Here is a 21,146-nt window from a genome sequence, read left to right as displayed (position 1 = left end):
TAACAGCCTACCGGCTGTTAGGAATGGTGGGAGTTGGAGTCCAAAACACCCAGAGGGCCCAAGTTGGCCCAGGCCTGCCTTAGCTTTTTTGGATGGCAATCCCAGTCCGGGCACCCACTTGTTGAAGCGTCGGATGAAGATCTTGATCTGGGCGAAGTCGGGCCGGTCGGCGGGCTCCTGGGCCCAGCAGCGCTCCATCAGGAGGGCCAGCTCCTCGCTGTGCTGCCGCAGGTCGACGGAGGGCCGGAAGTGGGGCCGCTGTCCGTTGCGCACCTTCTGCACAATCTCTGTGAGGGGGGAAGCGGGCGGAGGGGGGGCACAGGAGTGAATGTGCAGACCGGTGGGATGGAGAGACACTTATGGGGCGGGAGGGGGGGGGTGGAGAGGCATGGCCGCTGGACCACGGAGACAATGAGGAGGAGCGCATGAGCCACCCGCGGAGGTTCGGGCAGCAAGGCTGTGGCGGCACAGTGAGCGAAGGGGGAGATGTGGCGGGAGACAGGTAGAAAACAAGGGGCAGGGTCACTGGACGTCACAACGGAAGAAGAAGAAGAAGAAGCCCAGCCAATTGTATATATGGCCAGAGAGACAAGACCCAGCCTAGTAGTCCAGCGCCTGGAGGTGAGGCCTAAGAAACAAGTGGGGGTCACCTGGGGGCACAGTCCAGGCAAAGGGAGGTCACAAGAAGACCCTGAACGAGGGGCACATTTGCACCCCCTCCTCTTGTGAGCCCATGGAGAGCTCTACAACATCCCATCCCATGAGTCTCATCAAGTGTCCTCTGTCGCTTCCCCCTCCCCAGGAGCTTCCACCGGATTCTGAAGCAGAGAGTTCCTCTGTTGAACACCTCGTATGGCCAGGAAATTCTTCCTAATGTTCACCACGGAATTATAGAATTGGAAGAGACCCCAAGGGCCATCTAGTCCACCCCCTGCTGTGCAGGATAAGCACAATCAAAGCACCCCTGACAGATGGCCATCCAGCCTCAGTTTAAAGGTTTCCAAGGAAGGAGCTTCCATCAGACTCCAAGGCAGAGAGTTCCACTGCTGGGCAGCTCTTCTTAGTCCATGAAGACGGCAAGATCTTTTTCACACGTACTGTTGTCGAGCCAGGCATCACCAGCTTTAGATGTCAGCTCCCAGAAAGACTGACTACTGTCCAGGCTGGTGCAGTCTCCTTCTCTTCTATCTATCTATCTATATACAGTAGAGTCTCACTAATCCAAGCTAAACGGGCCGGCAGAAGCTTGGATAAGCGAATATCTTGGATTATAAGGACTGATCAAGGAAAAGCCTATTAAATATCAAATTAGGTGATGATTTTACAAATTAAGCACCAAAACTTCATGTTATACAACAAATTTGACAGAAAAAGTAGTTCAATACGCAGTAAGGTTATGTTGTAATTACTGTATTTATGAATTTAGCACCAAAATATCACGATATATTGGAAACATTGACTACAAAAATGGCTTGGATTATCCAGAGGCTTGGATAAGCGAGGCTTGGATTAGTGAGACTCTACTGTATATAAAAGGGTAATGAAATTTCAGCCTAGGACAAAACAACAAAACTACACATCCCAGAAACACTAAACTTGCCAACACAACCCCTCATCCATTCCTCTACGTTCATACAACAAAAAGAAAAGAAAAATAAAGTCCTAATTAGAGGGAGAGGAATAATTGTTTGTATCCAATTGCTGCCAGTTAGAAGGCTAAGCTCCGCCCACTTGGTCTCCTAGCAACCCACTTAGCCCAGGGGACAGGCAGAGTTAGGCCTCACTTAGGCCTCTTCCACACTGCCTATAAATACAGATTATCAGATTTTAACTGGATTAGAGTATATGGCAGTGTAGACTCAAGGCCCTTCCACACAGTTATATAACCCATTTATAATCTTATATTATCTGCTTTGAACTGGATTATCCTGATCCCAAACTGCCATATAATCCACTTCAGTGTGCATTTTATACAGCTGTGTAGAAGGGGCCTCATATAATCCAGTTCTAAGCAGATAATATAAGATTATAAATATAATATGTAATAATTACTGTGATATAATAATACAGAACAATATAATCTCTAAAATCAGGACAGTAAATAAAGAACAACACTCTGAAAGCATAAGCCACAGCAACGCTAGTCTATATATATAAAAGAGTGATGGCATCAGGGCAGTGGACAAAACAACAAAAGTACAGGCCCCCCAACCTCAAAATTTGACAACACAACCCATCATCCATGGCACTAGGTTGATACAACAAAAAAGAAAAGAAAAATAAAGTCCTAATTACAGGGAGAGTAATAATTGTTTTTATCCAATTGCTGCCAGTTAGAGTGCTAAGCTCCGCCCACTTGGTTCCCTAGCAACCTACTCAGCTCACGAGACAGGCACAGTTAGGCCTCACTTAGGCATTTTCCATAGATTATCTGATTTTAACTGGATTAAATGGCAGTGTAGACTCAAGGCCCTTCCACACAGCTATATTACCCATTTAGAATCTTATATTATCTGCTTTGAACAGGATTATCTTGAGTCCACACTGCCAGATAATGCACTTCAGTGTGCATTTTATACAGCTGTGTAGAAGGGGCCTCATATAATCCAGTTCTGAGCAGATATAAGATTATAAATATACAGTAGAGTCTCACTTATCCGACATAAACAGGCCGGCAGAACGTTGGATAAGTGAATATGTTGGATAATAAGAAGAGATTCAGAAAAAGCCTATTAAACATCAAATTAGGTAATGATTATACAAATTAAGCACCAAATATCATGTTATACAACAAATCTGACAGAAAATGTAGTTCAATACTCAGTAATGCTATGTTGTAATTACTGTATTTACAAATTTAGCACCAAAATATCACAATGAATTTAAAACATTGACTACAAAACATTGACTACTAAAAATCCAGAACTTTGGATAAGCGAATGTTGGATAAGTGAGATTCTACTGTAATATGAAATAATTACTGTGGTAATCCAGAACAACCCAATTCTGCCATGGAGGACACAATCCAAGCACGCCCAACAGATGGCCACCCAGCCTCTCAATAATAATAAGAATAAGAATAAGAATATTGTACAATCCTAAGGTTAGCAGATACCCCTAAGGATCATCCAGTTCAACTTCCTTATATCATGCAGGAGGACACAATCCAACCACTCCTGACAGATGGCCATCCAATATCTGCACAATAATAACACACATCGAATCATAGTATCAGACAGTTAGGAGACACACCTAAAGGCCATCCACTCCAACTCAACTCTGCCATGGAGGACACAATCCAAGCACTCCCAACAGATGGCCACCCAGCCTCTCAATACTAATACTACTACTACTAATAATAATAACAACATCATACAATCCTAAGGTTTGGAGTTACCCCTAAGGGTCATCCAGATCAACTTCCTTCTACCATGCAGGAGGACACAATCCAAGCGCTCCTGACAGATGGCCATCCAGCCTCTACATAATAATGATGATGAAGAAGATGATAATAATAATAATAATAATAATAATAATAATAATAATAATAATAATAATAATAGAAGCATAGAATCCAAGAGTTTGGAGAGACTCCTAGGGGCCATCCAGCCCAACCCTTTCTACTATGCAGCTGTACACAACCCAAGCTTTCACAACACATGGACAACGTATAAATACTATACAATACTAAAGGTAAAGGTAAAGGTTTCCCCTGATGTTAAGTCCAGTCATGTCTGACTCTGGGGCCTGGTGCTCATCTCCATTTCTAAGCTGAAGAGCCGGCGTTGTCCGTAGACACCTCTAAGGTCATGTGGCCGGCATGACTGCATGGAGCGCCCTTACTTTCCCGCCGGAGCGGTACCTATTAATCTACTCACATTTGCATGTTTTTGAACTGTTAGGTTGGCAGGAGCTGGAGCTAACAGCAGCCGCTCCTGCCGCTCCTGGGGTTTGAACCAGGGACCTTTTGGTCTCCAGCTCAGTGCTTTAACGCACTTCGCCACCGGGGCTCCTTATACAATAGTACACAGGGACATAGACCCCCTCTATCCTCACCACTTTCACAGAACACAAATAATCAAATGCATACTAAACATAAAGACAACCATACAACAGACATTCAATACCACCACTACCTCAACAAGTTCTCACCAACAGCACCAGACAACGCCACAGCAACGCGTGGCCGGGCACAGCTAGTATATATATATAAAAGTAATGGCCTGGGGGCTGTGAAGTAAGCAACAAAACTAAACGCCCCAGAACCTCGAAACTTGGCAACAGAACCCAGCAGCCTTGCTGCTAGGTTCCTGGAACAAAACCCAACATCTGGAAATGAACAGGTACCCAAAAAAGCCAAAAAACAGGAAAAAACCCCATCTGCGCATGCGTCAAACATGAACCGGTGCGCGCCCAGCAAACCCCCCCCCCCCCCCCCCGCCACCACCACCACACTTCTCCACAGCAACCCATAAAGAACAACACTCTGAAAACAGGTCTACCACAGACAGAAAACAATCAGTCCCACTTAACACCTCCCAACAAAGGATTACCCCAGGCAGGAATCAGCCAGGCTTCGAAAATACAAAGCACCAAACAATCAGTGCCACCTAACAGCGCCCAACAAAGGATTCCACCAGCCAGGAATCAACCATGGTTTGGAGCTATAAGACACGAAACAATCAGGGCCAGCTAACACCTCCAAACACATGAATTCCCCAGGCATGAAGTAGATAGGCTTTCAGATTACAACGCTATTAAATGCTAATCAAAATGACTAATATTATTATTTATTTATTTATTTACAGTATTTATATTCCGCCCTTCTCACCCCAAAAGGGACTCAGGGTGGATCACATAGCACACTTATAAGGGAAACATTCAATACCATAACATAGAACAGAGACAGAGACAAACGCAGGCATGGGCTGGCCTCGAACTCATGACCTCTTGGTCAGAGTGATTTGTTGCAGCTGGCTGCTAACCAGCCCAGCCCAAAAATACCATTCATACCTGCCGCACCGACACTATTCATTGCAATCCAGGTCACCAAACAAGGACTTCCATAACAACAAAACAGCCAGGCTTTCAGGAAGCAAGGCTATTCACTGCCAACAAATCATTCCCATGAGCCACAGCAACACGTGGCCGGGCAATGCTAGTAAGGTTATAAAGCAGAAGGTGTATGGCCATTGCTGTGAGTGCCTGGCTAGAAGATGGACTGGATGGCCTTTGGAGGTCTCTCCTAGAATCATAGAATCATAGAATAGTAGAGTTGGAAGAGACCACATGGGCCATCTAGTCCAACCCCCTGCTAAGAAGCAGGAAATCGCATTCAAAGCACCCCCGACAGATGGCCATCCAGCCTCTGCTTAAAAGCCTCCAAGGAAGGAGCCTCCACCACGGCCCCGGGGAGAGAGTTCCACTGTTGAACAGCCCTTCTCACCGTGAGGAAGTTCTTCCTGATGTTCAGGTGGAATCTCCTTTCCTGTAGTTTGAAGCCATTGTTCCGTGTCCTAGTCTGCAGGGCAGCAGAAAACAAGCTCCCTCCCTCTTCCCTATGACTTCCCTTCACGTATTTGTACATGGCTCTCATGTCTCCTCTCCGCCTTCTCTTCTGCAGGCTAAACATGCCCAGCTCTTTAAGCCGCTCCTCATAGGGCTTGTTCTCCAGACCCTTCATCATTTTAGTCGCCCTCCTCTGGACGCTTTCCAGCTTGTCAACATCTCCCTTCAACTGCGGTGCCCAGAATTGGACACAGTGTGATTCCAGGTGTGGTCTGACCAAGGCAGAATAGAATAAGGGGGAGCAGGACTTCCCTGGATCTAGACGCTATTCCCCTATTGATGCAGGACAGAATCCCATTGGCTTTTTTAGCAGCCGCATCACATTGCTGGCTCATGTTTAACTGGTTGTCCACGAGGACTCCAAGGTCTTTTTCGCACACACTGCTGTCAAGCCAGGCGTCCTAACTATACAATTCTACGAACTGAGGTTCAAGAGACCTGGAGGACCAACATTCGATGCCCACCTGCCACAAGCACCCCATGGCTTTGCAAAGGGCAGGATGTGATACCAAGGAGGGAGGCAGGGAGTGGCCCCCCAAAGCCACCTGTGGACCGAGACCCTCTCCCCACAAGCCTACTTCAGAGGCAGCCCCTCGGCTGAGGTGCAGAAGGAGGTCTGGGCTCTGTTTCGAGTGGCCCCGCAACATAGCGAGGCCTCTGCTGCCCTCCCGCTCCTCCTCACCCTTGGGGCTGAGGTCCATGCCCTCCACGTAGAAGGCCCCGTTGCGCAGCGCAATCTCCTGCAGGATGATCCCGAAGCTGTAGACGTCGGCCTTCTGCATCGCCAGCGGGGAGAGGAGCAGGTGCCCCCTTTGCAGCAGCTCCGGGGCCGTCCACAGTTTCTCTGCAGATGGGTTGGGGGAGAAGAAAGGCGCTGAATAGCACAGCAGGGCCTTCTCTGATGTGGCCCCCAATTGTAGGAAGTTCTCCCGCCAGAGGCCCTACTGATGCCGACACTGGTATCATCCCACGACAAAGGGGGTAAGTGCGCACACAAAGGCTAAAAGGAAGGCAATTGCAAAGCATTGTTGAAATTGTGTTGTCCAAGGCTTTCATGGCTGGGATCACAGGGTTGTTGTATGTTTTCCGGGCTGTATGGCCATGTTCCAGAAGTACAGTAGAGTCTCGCTTATCCAACATAAACGGGTCGGCAGAACGTTGGATAAGCGAATATGTTGGAGAATAAGGAGAGATTAAGGAAAAGCCTATTAAACATTAAATTAGGTTATGATTTTACAAATGAAGCACCAAAACATCACGTTATACAACAAATTTGACAGAAAAAGTAGCTCAATACACAGTAATGCTATGTAGTAATTACTGTATTTACGAATTTAGCACCAAAATATCATGATGTATTGAAAACATTGACTAATCCAGAACGTTGGATAAGCAAGTGTTAGATAAGTTTGACTCTACTGTATTCTCTCCTGATGTTTCACCCACATTTATGGCAAGCATCCTCAGAGGTTGTGACGATGCCTGCCTAGAGAATACTTCTGGAACATGGCCATACAGCCCGGAAAACTCACAGCAACCCCATTGTTGAAATTGCCTTCCTGGCCATTGCAATGATGCTTGACCCTGCCTTTTGCACCATGGAAGTTTCTCCCGTGTAACACGTCTTGCTGCATTCTGGTGCAATCTGCAAAAAGATGCCTGTAATAAATGGGTCACCAAGATGTCACCAAGCTCTTTACATTACTAGATTGACTATCTTTGTTTTATATCTGCAGCTATTGCTGTATTTTATTGATTTTAACCAAAGGGTTTTATGAAGTGAGATATTTATGTTGCCTGCTATTAAGTTATTGTTTCTGCAATTTTTGTATTTAATATGTCGCAAATTTGAGTGCTTTATAAGCTGCCCCGAGTCCCCTGAGAGATGGTGGCAGGGTATAAAGTACAGTAGAGTTTCACTTATCCAACATAAACGGGCCGGCAGAATGTTGGATAAGTGAATATGTTGGATAATAAGGATTAAGGAAAAGCCTACTAAACATCAAACTAGGTTATGATTTTACAAATGAAGCACCAAAACATCATGTTTGACAGAAAAAGTAGTTCAATACACAGTAATGTTATATTGTAATTAGTGTAATAAGGAGAGATTAAGGAAAATCCTATTAAACATCAAATTAGATTATGATTTTACAAATTATACATCTAATTTAACAGGAAAAGTAGTTCAATGCACAGTAATGCTATGTAGTAATTACTATATTTACGAATTTAGCACCAAAATATGATGTATTCAAAACATTGACTACAAAAATGCGTTGGATAATCCAGAACGTTGGATAAGCGAGTGTTGGATAAGTGAGACTCTACTGTATTATTATTATTATTATTATTATTATTATTATTATTATTATTATTATTATTGAGATTTCCATGGCACTCACTCTAATGCTCATTGAGGACCCGGAATGCAAGGGCAACACTTTTGTTCTGCTTGGGCAATGGGCCTGGACAGGCAACAGATTGTGTCTCTGCTCCTGTCCAAAAATAGGAGCATTGCATAATAATATAATTATCATTTGCATGGGCCTACGTCAGCTTGAATATCAAACCAGGGGCCAGATGTTATTCCTCCAATTGCAATTCTTTGGGAATTATTTTTGATCCCGGTCCTTTAAATTGCTTTTGCACTGATTTTTTTATTCCCCCCTTTTAACTTGCCCAATTATTTCATATGCTTTTAGCCTGCTTAAATTATTATATTCAACTGCTTCAAACTGTTCGAACAGATTTTCCTGTAGGTCTCCCTGAGATCCTTGGGAAATACGAGGGTTATCCAGAAAGTAGATTATGTTTTGGAATTAAAAATGAACAAAGTATAGGAGAAAACATTTACCATATGCAGTTGAAAGCCACACCCAAATACCACTTCTCAACATAGTCGCCATTCAAATCTAGGCACTTATCGTAGCGATGAATGAGCTTGGCAACTCCTTCCCTACAAAACCCTGCTGCTTGCGTCCTCAAAAAGTATAGGAGAAAACATTTACCATATGCAGTTGAAAGCCACACCCAAATACCACTTCTCAACATAGTCCCCATTGAAATCTAGGCACTTACCATAGCGAGGAATGAGCTTGGCAACTCCTTCCCTACAAAACCCTGCTGCTTGCGTCGTCAAAAAGTATAGGAGAAAACATTTACCATATGCAGTTGAAAGCCACACCCAAATACCACTTCTCAACATAGTCGCCATTCAAATCTAGGCACTTATCGTAGCGATGAATGAGCTTGGCAACTCCTTCCCCACAAAACCCTGCTGCTTGCGTCCTCAAAAAGTATAGGAGAAAACATTTACCATATGCAGTTGAAAGCCACACCCAAATACCACTTCTCAACATAGTCCCCATTCAAATCTAGGCACTTATCGTAGCGATGAATGAGCTTGGCAACTCCTTCCCCACAAAACCCTGCTGCTTGCGTCCTCAAAAAGTATAGGAGAAAACATTTACCATATGCAGTTGAAAGCCACGCACAAATACCACTTCTCAACATAGTCGCCATTCAAATCTAGACACTTATCATAGCGATGAAGGAGCTTTGCAACTCCTTCCCTACTAAATTCTACCGCTTGCGTCCTCAACCAGCCGGTCAGCCCTTCCCGCAGCTGCGCATCGTTGCCAAAACGCTGGTTGAGGACACAAGCGGCAGTGTTTTGTGGGGAAGGAGTTGCCAAGCTCATTCCTCGCTATGGTAAGTGCCTAGATTTGAATGGCGACTATGTTGAGAAGTGGTATTTGGGTGTGGCTTTCAACTGCATATGGTAAATGTTTTCTCCTATACTTTGTTCATTTTTAATTCCAAAACGTAATCTACTTTCTGGATAACCCTCGTATTTCATTCTAAGTTATCTTAATATACTTACAGAAACCCAATAATACACCTCCTCTTCCTGCTGCCCCGATGGCAGGAGATGCCTTCAAGCAGAGGTCAGGAGACAGGCAAAGGGTCATGCTCCACTGACCGGTGTGGCTTTGTGCATCAGAAATGGGGGGCAAGGGGAGCAATCCAATGGGGGGGGGCACTCACTGGCATACAAGGCATGGTTTCCCTCGCTCTCGCTGCTCTGGCGGAAGCTGGCCAGGCCGTAGTCTGTGATCTTGAGCACGAAGCGGCTGTCCACCACACAGTTGGACGACTTGAGGCTGCCGTGGTAGCCGATGATGCTGTTGTGCAGGAAGGCCATGCCCTGCGCCGGACAGACAGTGGAAGTTTTGGTGGACAGAGGAAGGGGGTGGGGACAGACAGGGTGGAGTTTTGGAGAGTATGACCCATGACCCGGCATTAAGGCACCCAGTGAGTGACCCAAGCCCAGCAGTCAGTGCCCACATCAGAGGCCTGGTCATGGTCTTGGTCTCCAAGCAGCACACGATGCGCCTGCCTCACCTTCACAATGTCATTGATGAGGGAGTAGCGGAAGACCCAGTCCAGGTTGATGCTCTCGTTCTCCAGAATGTCCTGCCAGGAAGGGAAGAAATCATAGAATCATAAAGTTGGAAGAGACCACATGGGCCATCTAGTCCAACCCCCTTGCAGGAAAAGGACCTCCAAGCCAATGAGAGTCCAGCCTCCGGGGGTTGAATACTGTTGCGACTCGGCTGGAGTCTCAGAGTGGCTCTGATGGGGATTGTGGGATTCAGGTTCAAGATGACTCGGATGGGGATTATGGGATTCAGGTTCAAGATGACTCGGATGGGAATTATGGGATTCAGGTTCAGAGTGTCCCTGTTGTGAGAGATGAGGAGCAGGGAGGCATTCCCACGGCAGGGAATGGTGTTGATGATACTGAAGCTAGCCAGGTGCAAAGGGAGGATAGCTCCCAGCTAGATAGGAAGCAGACAGAGGCTGCTGTTAATGAGCTGTCTGGCCTTGATGGAACGGCATCTCTAGATCGGGCTGGCCGTTTGGAATTTCGGGTTCGCAGGAGTGTCAGATTAGCAAACAAAAAAGAGAAAGAGGTCAGAGGGCAAAGAAATGCATTCATGCTGTGCAGAGAATATTAAAGGGTGTGCTGAGAGAGAAACCTTTGTCAAGAGCAACGTCTCGTTTGAGTTAGAAGCAGCTCTTGCTCTCTTAAATGTAAGTGTGATTTATTGTTATAACTGTATTATTTTACTTTGTTTAATAATGTGTATTATGCTGTTATGTAATGTTTGTGTTGCTTTTATGACTGTAAACCGCCCTGAGTCCCATCCGGGAGATAGGGCGGTATATAAATAAAGTATTATTATTATTATTATTATTATTATTATTATTATTATTATTATCATCTTGGATTATCCTGCAATCAAGTTCATGGGACTATGTCATGTATTATTGGAACCTTGTTTCATGCCTAAGATTCTCTTGGATTATTCTGTATAGCCTTGGTTTTGCAACTATCTTTTGGATCTTTACTTTTGCTTTCAAGAACTAATTATTTCCTATTTCCTAATAAACTACAAAAGACTTCGAACTGTGTACAGCCTGGTGTGTTCAGCAAGGTGAAGCTACCCTGAGGTGCGACAAATACAGCCCACAGGGATGGTCATTGGGCAGCCGACCATAGTCCTCTCGGCCCTGACCATCTCCCAGCATTGGCCGTGGGGCTGGTGAGCAGTTGTGGTCACCTTTCACACCCCCACAGAGCATTCTTAAGGATCCATCTCACTCAGCATATTCTTATTTTGAATTATTGCCATCGGGCAGACGTTACAGGGTGATAAAGGGAAGGACACACAGACTGAGAGACCGCTGTTATCCTAGAGCTCTGGCTATATTGAACTCCATGGCTTCGCATTGATGTGGCATTGGGGGCTATGCCATAGCAATTAGAATGTGGAGGGACTGGTGTGTTGTTTTGTGATGTGTGCTGGGGAAAGCATTTAATTTCGTTGTGCCATAGTACAATGACAATAAAGCTATTCTATTCTATGTATTCATTTATATAACCAGTGTAGCTTGAGTGTCACTGGGACCACTGCTTGCCTACTTTCTCCACATTTCAAAAGGAAGGCCTTCCTTAAAATGTCTTACTATTGCCACCTGGCAGACAGTACAGGGTGACAAAGACAAGGACAAACAGATTGAGAGACAATTTTACCCTAGAGCTGTAACTATATTGAACTCTATGGCTTCACATTGGTGTGGCATTGGGGGCTGTGCGGTGGTGGTGGGAGTGTAGAGGGATGAGTGTGTTGTTTTGTGGTGTGTGCTGGGGAAGGGATTTAATTTCGTCCAATGGCAATAAAGCTATTCTATTCTAGTCTATGTATTTGTGTATGTACCCAATGTTGCTTGAATATCCTTGGGACCACTGCCTGCAGTACTGGCAGACGGTACAGGGTGACAAAGACAAGGACGAACAGGCTGAGAGACCACTTTTACCCTAACTATATTGAACTTTATGGCTTCACATTGATGTGGCATTGGGGGCTGTGCGGTGGTGGTGGGAGTGTAGAGGGATGAGTGTGTTGTTTTGTGGTGTGTGCTGGGGAAGGGATTTAATTTCACTGTGCAATAGCACAATGACAATAAAGCTATTCTGAATTCTAAACGGGAGCAGCACCTGCTCTGATGCATGGGCTCCATCAAAAGGTTGTGGACTTGTGCCTTGGTCTCGGGACTCATTGCACTCGTGTCATGGGGCCAATTCCCAGAGCTGAGTCTGCAAGCTCTGGAATTGGAGCCATAACAAAGAGCACTCCTCGACGGCTCATGAAAACACCTGGCAGCAGAGCATGGGAACTTGTGGAGTGAAAATCAAAACAATTATAATGAGTAGTTTGTGTGGAAATGGTAGAAATGTGATACAGGGGGTGGGGTTTGGTGATGATATTTACGTGTGATGTGACGTAGTAGCAAAGGTAATAAAATTGATTGTATGGTAAACATTATGTCATTCTCGACTTTTCCCAAGTTGTGTATTCTTCAATAAAGATTGGTTTTGATAGCAGCTGTCTTTGATCTGCGTTCATGCTGATCGTTTGAAGTGAGCGTGACACACTCGCCTCTTGCCAAGCATTTTGGGGTGTATATGGTTCCATTTATTTCGGAAGAACCCAAGCAGCATGGGGATCAAGTGGACTGGGACCCAAAGGCAAAGCCCCCCTGCCAACGCTAGCCCGGCCCTCTCACCTGCAAGCTGCCCCGGGGGCAATACTCGGTCACGATGCAGATGTTGGGAGGGTCAATGCAGGCCCCGATGAACCGGGTCAGGTGGTTGAACTGGATGTCCCGCATCTGGAAGCATGAGAGATATGCCGTGGGCAATAAGGCCACCACAAAGGAGGCCACAATATCAGCGTTGAGTGCCATGGTAGGGTGCCATCACCGACCCACAGGCCCCACTGATTTGCTCCCGGTACCTACGTGTTTGAGCTCAAAGAGCACCTGCCGCGTCAGCTCAATGCGCTTCTTATTGACGTGCTTGATGGCCACCACGTTCCCCTGGAAGGCAAGCGACGCGCCCAGAGAGGCAAAGGATGCATTAGGAGGAGAAAGAGGGACACAGGCAACCAACATTTATTTACAGTATTTATATTTATTTACAGTATTTATATTCCACCCTTCTCACCCCAAAGGGGACTCAGGGCAGATCATGTTGTACACAAATAAGGCAAACATTCAATGCCACATAACATAGAGCAGAGACAGAGACAGACGCAGAGGCAATTTAAACCTTCTCCAGCTTCCAGTTGCCTGAGGGTATGCTTGATCCAGCCACAGGGAGAGCAGCTGTTTCATCATCCACTGTGATGGCACTTCCTCATTCCAACGGCGGTTGGATAATTTTTATGGTGTCGTAAATTAGCCTCCCCACATGTAAGTGGTACCTAAATTTCCTACTTGATAGAAGCAACTATCTTTCGGGTTGCTTAGGTCAGCAACGAGGAGGGGCTATATTTTATTTTTAATTGTCGGGTGCTCACCCCGGCACGGGCTGGCCTTGAATTCATGACCTCTTGGTCAGTGTGATTTATTGCAGCTGGCTGCTAACCAGCCTGCGCCACAGCCCGGCCCCCAAGAATTGTTCAAAAGTATGTTTACTGTATTGTATATGTGTGTATTGGTTTGAAGTTTTACCTTAACTCTGTGTTGTTAAGACTCTATTAGACTCTCAGGACAGAGAGATGCTTTAGAATTTGGACTGTTGATTATGAGAAAGATGCCTACACAGAGAAACTACTTCAAATCCTGTCTGTAACTGGACTGATAAGCAATGTACCTGTATGCTGAATACATGAAGTAAACCAACTACTGTATATACTCAAGTACAAGCCTAGTTTTTCAGCTCCTTTTTTAGGACTAAAAAAACCCCCCTCGGCTTATACTCAGGTGAGGATCCTGGTTGGCTTATATTTGGGTCAGCTTATACTGGTTCATTTATTATTTTTCTCTATTATTATTGGTATTATTACATTTATTATTTTACTCTATTATTATTACATTTATTATTGTACTCTATTATTGTTGCTACTATTACATTTATTTTACTCTATTATTATTATTAATAATAACAATAATAATAATAATATTAATAATAATACATTTATTATTTCACTCTATTATTGTTGTTATTACATTTATTATTCTACTCTATTTATTATTACATGTATTATTTTCCTGTATTTATTATTATTATTATTACATATATTATTTTATTCTATTATTATTAAAAGGATACATAAGCAAATTTACATTGAAGAAGATGATAATAATGATTTGATCAGAGTTGGACAGTGTTATCTTAAATTAAAGCTTGATGTAAATATTCAAAAACATTTAACCTACTGATGCCTCAATTAATGTAATTTTTTTGGTATATATTTTTATTTCTGAAATTTACCACCCTCGGCTTATACTGAAGTCAATGATTTCCCAGGTTTTTTCTGTGGTAAAATTAGATGCCTCGGCTTATATTCGGGTCGGCTTATATTCATGTATGTTACTAGTAAAGAAGTCTACTTATTTTGTCTCTTGAGAACATGATTGAAACCAAGATGTTTTAAGAGAAAGTAGATTTTTGGGGGTAACTGAAAGAACACTTCAGAAACTCTGCTATATATATGTATATGCATTTGTATATTTTATTGTGCATTGGCATATTGTGCTTTGTTCCTCACAGTTCAAAGAGATATCTAGGTATATCAGTTTAACAGCTGAGAAGCCTAATTGCCTTGCATGAATGCTAGTGGACTAAGGAGAAGGTTGACTCAAATGAGTTTTGAACTCTTCTCGGGGAGATTCCTGATTTCCCCAAAATGATGGTGAGTGCCATTTCCCAAAAGGTTATGGAGATTTCCATTTCCCAGAATTTATTTATTTATTTATTTATTTACAGCATTTATATTCCGCCCTTCTTTCTCACCCCGAAGGGGACTCGGGGCGGATCACATTACACATATAGGCAAACATTCAATGCCTTTTAACATAGAACAAAGACAAGAAAAACATAGGCTCCGAGCGGGCCTCGAACTCATGACCTCCTGGTCAGAGTGATTCATTGCAGCTGGTTGCAGCTGGCTTGCTCTCCAGCTTGCGCCACAGCCCGGGCCCAAGGAGGTTAATAATTTCTAACTGTTGAGGAAAAAATGTCATCCTGTACTGCTTAAGTCTCTATGGTTAGATAGGAAGCCTAGAAAAGAGTTAGGGACACCTTCCCCAGTTCCATGCATGCTTTGATTAGGCTTCACCACTGTTTCCTCCCTCATGTCCTGTTTAGGTCAACCCACCCCTTTGATGCTTTAGAAATGTGATCTCTCCTAGGGCTTTGCTGTAACTTCCCCAATTTGGCTTTTGGAATGTTTATGGCCCTAGAGAAGAAGAGACCCATGAGGCTTGGTCGCCATTCCTGCTTCCTGCTTTGTTCCAGAGAGAGGATGCATTCTGTCCGCTCTTATAGTCAAGATGTAGCTATCTATACCTTTGTTATTTTAATCCGTCTATGTGTATTAGAACAGGATAGATTAGCTAGTTAGGTCCGAACCTTTTCTATCTATCAGTGGATTTCTTTTTACCTCAATAAATGCTTTTAAACTTTAAAGCTAACTTTGCATCCCTTTGCCTTCCTGATGACACAGAGGCCTTCCAAACTCACGCCGCGTAAGTCTCACCGCTGCTGCAATTTTTACTCTGCTATTTTAATGGGAATTTACCTCATAAAGAGGGTGATTAGAGATTAACGGCTCGTCCATTCCCAACACTAACAAGGTCATGCCTTTCAAAAGATCGTAATTCTCCAAAATCCCAGGACCATGGACACACAAACAGCAACGAAGACAATGCAGAGGTGAGCCACTCACCTTGAAGAGCCCCGTGTTGGCAAAGATCTGGTACTTGCCGTGTGCCGTCATGAGTGACCCGTAGCTGGACCCTCGCTGAGATTGGGAGGAGAGGAGAAGAGCGTGGTCAAGGCATGGGGAGGGGGTCATGGGCTGGAAAGAGGGGGTCCATCACCCCCATCAATGGGAGAGCCCGCGCACCCACCAGGGAGAGGGTCAGCCGGCTGCCGGCCCCCTTGTAGTAGCGCTCGGAGCTCCCAAACTGCAGCTCGTCCCAGCGGATGCGCCACAGCATGCTGGCCAGCTCCTTCTCCAGCATCAGCTTCCTAGGAAACAGAGGCAGCATGGAAGAAGGACGTCAATAAGGTGTCCTAAGAAGCCATGCCATCAAATGCCATCAAAGATAGACAACTGCTGGGCAAAGATTACAGAACAGCATGGGCTAAGTTGGGTCCTCCTTCCAGGTGTTTTGGACTGCAACTTCTACAATTCCTAATAGCCAGCAGGCATTGTGTTGTCGAAGTCTTTCATGACTCCCTGACATAGCCTCAGAGTTCACCCCAGTCTAAGGCTCTTCCCATGACCTTGTAGCACCTTAACTTCCTTCTTGTTTACAAGTTCCACTCAGTGCACTTTGCCCAGCTCATTTTATGTTTTTATTGCTGTGTTTCTCAAGTGTTTTATAATGACTGTGATTTTTAATGCCTTTTAAATTTATTTGTGTGTTTTTGTATTTGATAGTATTGTATGTTGGTTTTACAGTAGAGTCTCACTTATCCAATGTAAATGGGCCGGCAGAACGTTGGATAAGCGAATATGTTGGATAATAAGGAGAGATTAAGGAAAAGCCTATTAACCATCAAATTAGGTTATGATTTTATAAATTAAGCACCAAAACATCATGTTATACAATAAATTGGACAGAAAAAGTAGTTCAATACACAGTAATGCTATGTAGTAATTACTGTATTTACGAATTTAGCACCAAAATATCATGATATATTGAAAACATTGACTACAAAAATGTGTTGGATAATCCAGAACGTTGGATAAGTGAGACTCTACTGTATATCTGTAATCCGCCCCGAGTCCCTCTGGGGAGATGGTGGCAGGGTACAAAAATAAAATTATTATTATTATTATTATTATTATGGCTGGGATCACAGGTTTGTTGTATGTCTTCCGAGCTGTATGGCCATGTTCTAGAAGTATTCTCTCCTGACGTTTCGCCCACATCTATGGCAGGCATCCTCAGAGGTTGTGAGGTATATGGAGAAACTCAGCAAGGAAGGTTTGTATATATCCGTGGAAAGTCCAGGGTGAGAGAAGAACTCTTGTCAGTTGGAGGCCAGTATGAATGATCTTGCTTAGTTTCTCCATATACCTCACAACCTGTCATAGATGTGGACAAAACGTCAGGAGAGAATACTTCTAGAACATGGCCAGTCAGCCCGGAAAACAACCCAGCAGACATTGTTTACCTAGTCCAATGATGGGCAACCTTTTGCACTTGGTGTGTCAAAATTTGCCAAAAAACCTAGCATGACTTGAGTGGTGTGTCACTTTGAGAAAAAAAACCAAAATTTCGCAATATGTATAGTTTAAATAACAAAAATGTATAATTGTAATATATAACTGTATTTCGTAAATCAAAAACTATTTACTACCATTATTTCTATGTACAACAATCTATGGTACCTCTTGCAGTTTCCACGCTGATTTCTCTCTATTCTGGTTTCAATTTCTCTCTATTCTGGTTTCTGTGGAAAAGTGGTTTTAAGTAACTATATGTTTTAGCTGACTAATGTATTTTATGTATTTTATGTGTTGTATTTTATGAATAGTTGTTAATGGTTTTAAATGTGTTGCTGTTTTATTGATCTGTTTGGCATTGAATTTTCGCCAGTTGTTGTAAGCCGCCCTGAGCCCCCTCGGGTGAGAAGGGCGGGGTAGAAATGTTGTAAATAAATAAATAAATAAATAAATGTAGTCATGAATAATGAATAATATAATCTATATATATAAAAGAGTGATGGCATCAGGGCAGCGGACAAAACAACAAAACTACAGGACCTCCAACCTTGAAAGTTGACAACACAACCCATCATTCACGGCTCTAGGTTGATACAACAAAAAGAAAAGAAAAATAAAGTCCTAATTACAGGGAGAGGAATAATTGTTTTTATCCAATTGCTAAGCTCCGCCCACTTGGTCTCCTAGCAACCTACTCAGCCCAGGGGACAGGCACAGTTAGGCCTCACTTAGGCCTCTTCCACAGATTATCAGATTTTAACTGGATTATATGGCAGTGTAGACTCAAGGCCCTTCCACACAGCTATATAACTTATTTAGAATCTTATATGATCTGCTTTGAACTGGATTATCTTGACTCCACACTGCCATATAATCCACTTCAGTGTGCATACTAAACATAAAGACAACCATACAACAGACATTCAATACCACCACTACCTCAACAATTTCTCACCACCACCACCAGACAACTCCACAGCAACGCGTGGCCGGGCACAGCTAGTAATAATATAATAGTAATAATATAATATACTACAATAATAATAGAATGCTATATCTATCTATATCTATCTATATAAAAATGTAATGTTCATAATCCCCATGGAGTAAACAACATAGTGCTGACACGCGTGTCATAGGTTGGCCATCACTGACCTAGGCTCTGGTCCTTCAAGAGTTTGGAGTTCAACTTCCAGAAGCTTTCTTTGTCTTGGCCAACAATTTGGGATTCTGAGAGCTAAAGTCCTGACCACCCAAAATAGAAGGGTTTGGGAAACACTGTTGTCACTCTTCCGAAAGGGCATCTCAGGGTTGGCTCCGTGACCACGTCCCATAACCGTAAACCCACCAAGGTCATGGAGAATGAATGAATGAATGAATGAATGAATGAATGAATGAAAGAATGAAACGGGGAGAGGGATGCTTCCTCGCCATCACAGACCAAAGGACCCTCCAACAACCTCTATAGCACGCATGGGCAAACTTGGGCCCTCCTCCCAGTTGTTTTGGACTTCAAGTTGGGGGAACCCTGCTATGGTTCTTAACTTTGAGTATGTTTGATGGATTTTACCTGAATTTCTAAATAAAGTTTGTGTTTAATTCTGTTTTAATGTTTGTATACAGTAGTCTCATTTATCCAATATAAATGGGCCAGCAGATGTTGGATAAGCGAAAATGTTGGATAATAAGAAGTAATTAAGGAAAAGCCTATTAAATGTCAAATTACGTTATGATTTTATAAATTAAGCACCAAAAACTACACGTTTTACAACAAATCTACAGAAAAAGCAGTCCAAAACATGGTAACATTATGTAGCAATTACTGTATTTATGAATTTAGCACCAAAACATCGCAATGTATTGAAAACATTGACTACAAAAACACTGGCTACAAACAAATTGGCTACAAATAAAGATAGAATTGCATAAAACAAACTTACAGTAGCAACATTGTTGGAAATTAAATCTATAAAAAGTTCGATCCTTGCTGCCTAGAGAAACAGCTGTGGTTTGGGGTGGGAGGCAGACTGTGTCGGATAATCCAGAAAGTTGGATAAGTGAATGTTGGATAAGTGAGACTCTACTGTACTTGTATATTTTAAATTTTAATTGCTCTGATTTTATCTGCTTGTCTTTTAATGTATTGTCCATTATATTATTTTGTGTATTGTTGAAATGTTTTAAGTTTTGTCAAATATGTTGTGTTGTTGTTCGGGCTTGTCCCTGTTGTGAGCCGCCCCGAGTCCCTTCGGGGAGATGGGGCAGGATATAAAATAAAGTTTATTATTATTATTATTATTATTATTATTATTATTATTATTATTATTATTATTTAAACGGGGCAGCAGTGTCAACCCGCTTCGGGTCCCCTTTGGGAGAGATAAAGTGGGGTATAAATAAATATCATAAACACAACAACAACAATAACCACCGGGACCCAGTCCATGGCTGTTAAGGCCTCGTCTACACTGCTTTAAAAAGCCAGACTATCTGCTTTGAATGGGATTCTATTAGTCTACATCTATATATATATATAAGAGTGATGGAATCCTGGCGACCGACAAAACAACAAAACTACAGGCCGCCCAACCTCGAAATTTGACAACACAACCCATCATCCACGCCTCCAGGTTGATACAACAAAATGAAAAGAAAAATAAAGTCCTAATTAGAGGGAGAGGAATAATTGTTTTTATCCAATTGCTGCCAGTTAGAAGGCTAAGCTCCGCTCACTTGGTCTCCTAGCAACCCACTCAGCCCAGGGGACAGGCAGAGTTAGGCCTCACTTAGGCAGCTTCTGCCAACCCTAAAGTTCAAAAACATGCAAATGAGAGTACATGAATAGGTACTGCTCCGGTGGGAAGGTAACGGCGCTCCATGCAGTCATGCCACATGACCTTGGAGGAGTCTACGGACAACGCTGGCTCTTGGGCTTAGAAATGGAGATGAGCACCAACCCCCAGAGTCGGACATGACTGGACTTAACGTCAGGGGAAAACCTTGACCCTTGACCTTAACTACCACCAATTCCTCAATACTTTATTTCCTATACCACCATACTTTGCCACAGCAACGCATGGCCGGGCACAGCTAGTTGTCATATAATAATCAAGTTCAAAGCAGATAATCTGGGTTTTATATGGCAGAGTCGATGGAGTCTAAAACAGTAGGGTGCTGAGTGGATGCAACACTTCTCCCCATTTCTGTGATTCATGCTGCGTGGAGGGGGGAGCAGGTGCTTTGGGGCTCTGGCTGCCATGCCCCCCACCCAATATAGCAGCCCTTGAAGGTAGGCCTGGGTCATCAGGATGGAAACATCTGGGACCCAATGTTGCCTCCAAGATAAGGCAAGAAAACTCAGGATTAGACGACTCCTCCTTGAGACCCCTGGCACAGAGACCCCCATGTCCTGCCCCCACCCCACCCTCAGGACCTCTCAATAATGGAAGGGGTGGGGTCTCTTCTCACCTGAAGATGAGGAAGCTGGAGACGCCAAACATGATGAAGGTGAGCCCGGCCCCCAGGGCCACAATGGCCAGCGTGTTCAGGGGACCTGCGGAGAAAGACATGGAAGGAGAGACCGAAGGTAAACAAATAAAGACTCGCAAAGAAGGAATCCAGAGGGAACCATTACGGGATGGACCCCAGGCAGAAATCCAGCCACAGAACATACAGCTGGATCAAGAGAAGCCTCAAACTAAGTTGGGAGATCCTACAGATCTCTTCTGGATCTGTAGGATCTCCCAATTTAGTTTGAGGCTT

General features: G+C 43.7%; 1 protein-coding gene across 2 annotated transcripts in view; it reads right to left on the bottom strand.

The window, feature by feature from the left end:
• npr2 (natriuretic peptide receptor 2) overlaps positions 1–21,146 on the bottom strand; it is a 93,173-nt gene that overhangs the window by 12,414 nt on the left and 59,613 nt on the right. The window contains exons 7-15 of one of the 2 annotated variants that reach the window (XR_010003687.1): positions 20,853–20,937; positions 16,057–16,177; positions 15,873–15,947; positions 12,940–13,017; positions 12,706–12,810; positions 9,976–10,047; positions 9,619–9,778; positions 6,251–6,412; positions 119–457 (exon numbers count right to left, since the gene is read on the bottom strand). Coding sequence is in view for 1 of the 2 variants with exons in the window: in XM_062972680.1 (XP_062828750.1) it covers positions 119–287; positions 6,251–6,412; positions 9,619–9,778; positions 9,976–10,047; positions 12,706–12,810; positions 12,940–13,017; positions 15,873–15,947; positions 16,057–16,177; positions 20,853–20,937 (1,027 nt within the window). In the remaining variant the exon portion in view is untranslated. The remainder of the gene's footprint in view (positions 1–118; positions 458–6,250; positions 6,413–9,618; positions 9,779–9,975; positions 10,048–12,705; positions 12,811–12,939; positions 13,018–15,872; positions 15,948–16,056; positions 16,178–20,852; positions 20,938–21,146) is intronic. The other variant, XM_062972680.1, reaches the window with a different exon arrangement.

Source organism: Anolis carolinensis, chromosome 2 (genome assembly GCF_035594765.1).
Source record: "Anolis carolinensis isolate JA03-04 chromosome 2, rAnoCar3.1.pri, whole genome shotgun sequence".
NCBI lineage: Eukaryota > Metazoa > Chordata > Lepidosauria > Squamata > Dactyloidae > Anolis > Anolis carolinensis.
Note: the sequence above shows the minus strand (reverse complement) of the source record. Positions and strands in the feature narration are given on the sequence as shown.